Raw genomic sequence first — 4,946 nt, 5'->3', positions numbered from 1 at the left:
TCCTGCAGGAAATGACCCCCGCTCTTATGAAGGCCTCGGCCTCTCTGCCCTGTGGTTGGTCCTCCAGAGGAACTGGTTGGCCCCTGTGTGAGACAGGAGGCTGGACTAGAGGGACCCTCACTGGTCTGATCCAGCAGGGCTCTTCTGAGGTTCTTATGAGATCAGACTAGACTGAGCCAACCACGTCAAAACATGAATACAGTAAGGGAAATAGTGATCGGGGGGAGGGGGTTAACAAATCACCCCGCCCCCGCATTTACAGAATGCATTTTGATGGCAGAATTCGCAGAACGACTGCCTTAAGATACTCCAAAACACCCCCCCCCCCACGTCTCACTCACCTGCAGTTCCCTGGAAAGAGTTGCGCCAGAGAGGTCCATGGGTTGGGGGTTGTAACCATGGCTGGGGTCATAGACCTATGTGGAGAAGAGAGGGACAAAAAAAAAACATTGACACCCACCAGGCTCCCATGCAACCACTCCGTGCTCCCCCCCCCAAGAGTTCCACACTTCTTAGCCTCAAAAGCTGTAAACAGAACCAAGGAGTTCTGGTGCCCCTGCTTTTAACTCCCAGGACTAAGAAACAGGTGGGGAAAAGACAAGAATACTTGGCTGCAGACCTTCCTGCCCTCCCCACTAACCATACAAGCAACTCTCTCTGGGCGAAGATTTCAGGAAGAAGGAGGAGGAGGAGGAGGAGGAGGAGGAGGAGATTGGATTTATACCCCTCCCTTCACTACCCGAAGGAGTCTCAGAGCGGCTTACAAGTTCCTTCCCCTCCCCCACAACAGACACCCTGTGAGGTAGGTGGGCCTGAGAGAGCTCTTTTGAGAACTGCCCTTGAGAGAAAAGCTCTGAGAAAACTTGTGACTGACCCAAGGTCACACCAGCAGCTGCATGTGGAGGAAGAGAAGAAGAGATTGGATTTATACCCTGCCCTTCAGTACCCGAAGGAGTCTCAGAGCGGCTTACAAACTCCTTTCCCTTCTCCTCCCCACAACAGACACCCTGTGAGGTAGGTGGGCCTGAGAGAGCTCTTTTGAGAACGGCCCTTGAGAGAACAGCTCTGAGAGAACTTGTGACTGACCCAAGGTCACAGCAGCAGCTGCATGTGTAGGAGAAGAAGAGATTGGATTTATACCCTGCCCTTCAGTACCCGAAGGAGTCTCAGAGCGGCTTACAAACTCCTTTCCCTCCCCCTCCCCACAACAGACACCCTGTGAGGTGGGCGGGGCTGAGAGAGCTCTCTCGAGAAATGACTTTGAGAGAATAGCTCGGAGAGAACTTGTGAGTGACCCAAGGTCACCCAGCTGGCTGCAAGTGGAGGAGTGGGGAATCAAACCCGGTTCTCCCAGATTAGAGTCCGCGCACTTAACCGCTACACCAAACTGGTGTACAAATCCCAAGATCCATCATTTCTACGGCTGTGTAGCACGGGTGTCCCCGACCTTTTTGAGGCTGGGGGCACCTCTGGGATTTTTGACAGGTGGTGGTGGTGGTGAGCGGTGACCCAAAATGGCTGCCTCTAGAGGTGGAGCCAATATCCTCCCCCCTTCACACCTCCTGGGAAGAAGGAAATCTTGAACGGGAAATCGAGCCACACTCTCGGGTAAGGAAAGCCTTCCTCATCATTCGGTGGGAAATCCTTCCGTCTTAAAGAGGGCAGCCAGTAACATGCTCGGATTTACAATCCCGTCACTTTCTGAAAAGCTCAGTGGGTGCCAAGGGAAGTATTATTGGCAGGGCTTTTTTTGTAGAAAAGGTCCAGCAGGAACGCATTAGCATAATTGGCCACACCCAACAGCAGAAACTCATTAGCATATTAGGCCACACCCCTGGCAGCACAGGTCATTAGCATATTAGGCTACACCCCCATGTTACCAGCAGTGTGGTCATCCAGCCACACCCACCTTTTGCTTCTTATTCTGTTTACCTTGTTTGTTGTCAAAACCCAGGGCTTTTTTTGGAGCAGGAACTCCTTTGCCTGTTTGGCCACACACACCTAATGTAGCCAATCCTAATGAGTTTCTGCTGTTGGGTGTGGCCTATTATGCTAATGAGTTCCTGCTGGGCGTGGCCAACTCGGGAGCCTTTTTTTGGTGAGTTCCTGCCCAAAAATAGCCCTTATTATTGGGCCCTATTTGGGGGGGGGGGTGGCTGGTCTAGCAGTGCATACTCTCAGATTTGCTGGTGGCAGTGGTTACGACCCGTGATCCCTCTAAGCTGTGGAGCCTTGTGAGCAAAAATTCTACTTTTTGAGCTCCTGACATTAAACTTGTGAGTGAGCAATCTGGCTACTGTATAAAATTAGTTTGCTCCGGAGCCCTCCTTCCTGAGCTAAGACAACCATGTGTGAGCCGGAGGCTAAAAAAACTGTGAGCTAGCTCACGCTGACTCAGCTTAGAGGGAACATTGGTTACTACCTAGTGAGACATTTGGAACCCCCCTGTGACTAAGAGAAAGGCCTGGCATCACCAAGCAGAGGCTCAGGGCAGCCGTAGGGTTCTTCTGACCTCCTGGGACCAGGCCCATAGCTCCGGAGGGGCTTTTAGGGGCTCTGCCCCCTTTCTTAAAGGCACAGCCCCACAAGAATTTCTCCTGGAAATGCTTTTTTCAATCATTCCAAAACATTTTTTTAAAGGTGTGTGCTCCTGTAAGCAGAATGGGGTGCTGTAGTTGACTAAATTCCCGCACTGAGCAAGGGGGTTGGAGTAGGTGATCTCTAGGATCCCTTCTAACTCTGTGTCAAGAAACTGGTCTCCTTTCAGAGAGTTTTTCTGCCTAAGTGTGAGCTTTCTTGACCATAGAAGTCATCACCCCCGCCTGCCGACTTGTTATCAGAATTGCTGCTTAGGCTGGCAGAAGCGATTAACTTGCAGCGGTTGAGAACTGTCATCTGAAGTGGTTGAATGCTTGCAATTTATCCTGGTATCCTGATAACAGATCTATCCCGTTAACCACTTTCTATCGGCTAAACGGCTTTTCTTTCTGCACTGAGAACCTCAACTCCACCAGAAGAAAATTTGCCCCACAAGCCACAAAATCCTGGCTACGGGCCTGCACGGGACTCAAAGGAAGGGGGCTTGCGAGTCCATTCCTGGGCACCATTCTATGTAAGGAGTAGTTTGCCGATTCGCCTCCACCCAGAACATTAGCTCTCTTTCTACAGGCAGACTAGGAGGACACACCTGGGCTGTCTGTGAGATTTTGCGGGACTTTTTCTTCTCTGTCTTCTCTTCCTCGCCCTCGCGGGCTTTCTCGACAGTCCACTCCCACGCGATCATGGCCTTCAGGGACTCCTTGATGGGCCACCGATAAATCTCCTTATCCTAGAGGGAGACAGCAGGATGGCTGAGCGATGCCCACAGGATGGAAAAGGGGGGGACTAAAGGCAACAACCAAGGCTTAGGTCCCCAGGTGTATTCTGGGAGAATTTTGCCCAGTCTGGAATTCAGAATCACATGGAGCAGGGCCCCCTCCCCCAACATCTTGAGCAATTTGGAGGCACCTTCTGAATTCTGACACAGGGTGGTGGGCGCAAGCACAAAATGGCTGCCACGGGAGGCATCGCCAGCCACAAAAATGGACGCCACGGGAGGCAAAGCCACACACAGAAGAAACCCAGCAAATTTTGGCGGGCCGATTCAATCAAACTCCATTGGCCCATCGTCTATGTATTTGTGGTACCCACGAACTTGAGGATTTACCTCACTATATTCTCTTTTGCCCACTGTATTCTATTCCGAGGGCTAAATTTTTAGCAGGTATTTCATCTGGTCTTAGTGCTTACCCAGTTGAGGAAAAAAATATCATTTTTGTTATCTGAGGCCCCAGACACATGTGCCGGAAAACGCGGGGGGGGAGGCATGGCTATTTGCGCCGTTGCATTCTGATCCGCCGTTATGCAATCAGACGTGATGGCGGCGCACCAGGGTTTCGTCCTTTGGCGCACGCTGCAAAGAAGACGGCTGGAGGGAATAGGTGCAATCACACCGAACGAGTCCATCTGCAGCCCGTGCCAATCCATTTGCTAGTAGATCTTTGCAGGTACTTTTTAACTGCGCATCTTCGGCGCATACGTCTCTTACAAAGTTTCATTATTTGCCCTTGTTGGAACGAATATACATTCCACGGTGGCATCGGAAAGGGGCATTATTTAGCCTACCGTCTTAAATTAGTCATATTTTGTTACTGATCTCTGGTATTTTTGCATATCCTGACTCTAACCTATAGCTCGTTCACAATTTGTGTTTCGTAATTTTGTAACGGCGAATGGCTAATTACGATAAACTAAACTGAAACACAGAAGGAACCCAACTGCAAAGGAGAAGAGGGGTAATTTAGAAAAAGATACGCTGGGGAAAAAGGAGCGAGCAAGGGAGTAAAACTAACACTGTGGTGGCAGCGGGGCCGACACGTGATTTTAATCTGCACAGCCGACTGGATCTCCAGTGGCCAATCAGAAGCCCTGCTGGGAAGAGGCCAACCTGGCCCTGCCCACTTTCTATAAACACTTGGTGGGCTCCTGGAAAGGTGACGGCTGGCAGCACGGTGCCTACGGATGCCACGCTGGTGACCCCTGACGTGACGCTTGGGGCTCTTTAGCTTGGAGAAACGACGGCTGAGGGGTGACATGATCGAGGTTTATAAGATTATGCATGGGACAGAGCAGGTAGAGGAAGAGGTACTTTTCTTCCATTTTCACAATACAAGAACTCGTGGGCACTCCATGAAATTGCTGAGCAGTCAAGTTAGAACAGATAAAAGGGAGTCCTTCTCCACCCAAAGGGTGGTTAACACGTGGAATCCACTGCCACAGGAGGTAGCGGCGGCTACAAGCATGGACGGCTTCAAGAGGGAATTAGATAAACATCTGGAGCAGAGGTCCATCGGTGGCTATTAGCCATAAGGTTTAGGAAGGAACTCTCGGTCTGAGGCAAGGGATGC

General features: G+C 50.8%; 1 protein-coding gene across 1 annotated transcript in view; it reads right to left on the bottom strand.

The window, feature by feature from the left end:
• LOC107117768 (ryanodine receptor 1-like) overlaps window positions 1-4,946 on the bottom strand; it is a 114,834-nt gene that overhangs the window by 29,180 nt on the left and 80,708 nt on the right. The window contains exons 39-40 of the mRNA XM_015419931.1: window positions 3,188-3,328; window positions 342-416 (exon numbers count right to left, since the gene is read on the bottom strand). Of these exons, the coding sequence (XP_015275417.1) occupies window positions 342-416; window positions 3,188-3,328 (216 nt within the window). The remainder of the gene's footprint in view (window positions 1-341; window positions 417-3,187; window positions 3,329-4,946) is intronic.

The sequence above is a fragment of the Gekko japonicus genome, unplaced genomic scaffold (assembly GCF_001447785.1).
Source record: "Gekko japonicus isolate JY-2015 unplaced genomic scaffold, Gekko_japonicus_V1.1 scaffold3850, whole genome shotgun sequence".
In the NCBI taxonomy this organism is placed as follows: Eukaryota; Metazoa; Chordata; class Lepidosauria; order Squamata; family Gekkonidae; genus Gekko; species Gekko japonicus.
Note: the sequence above shows the minus strand (reverse complement) of the source record. Positions and strands in the feature narration are given on the sequence as shown.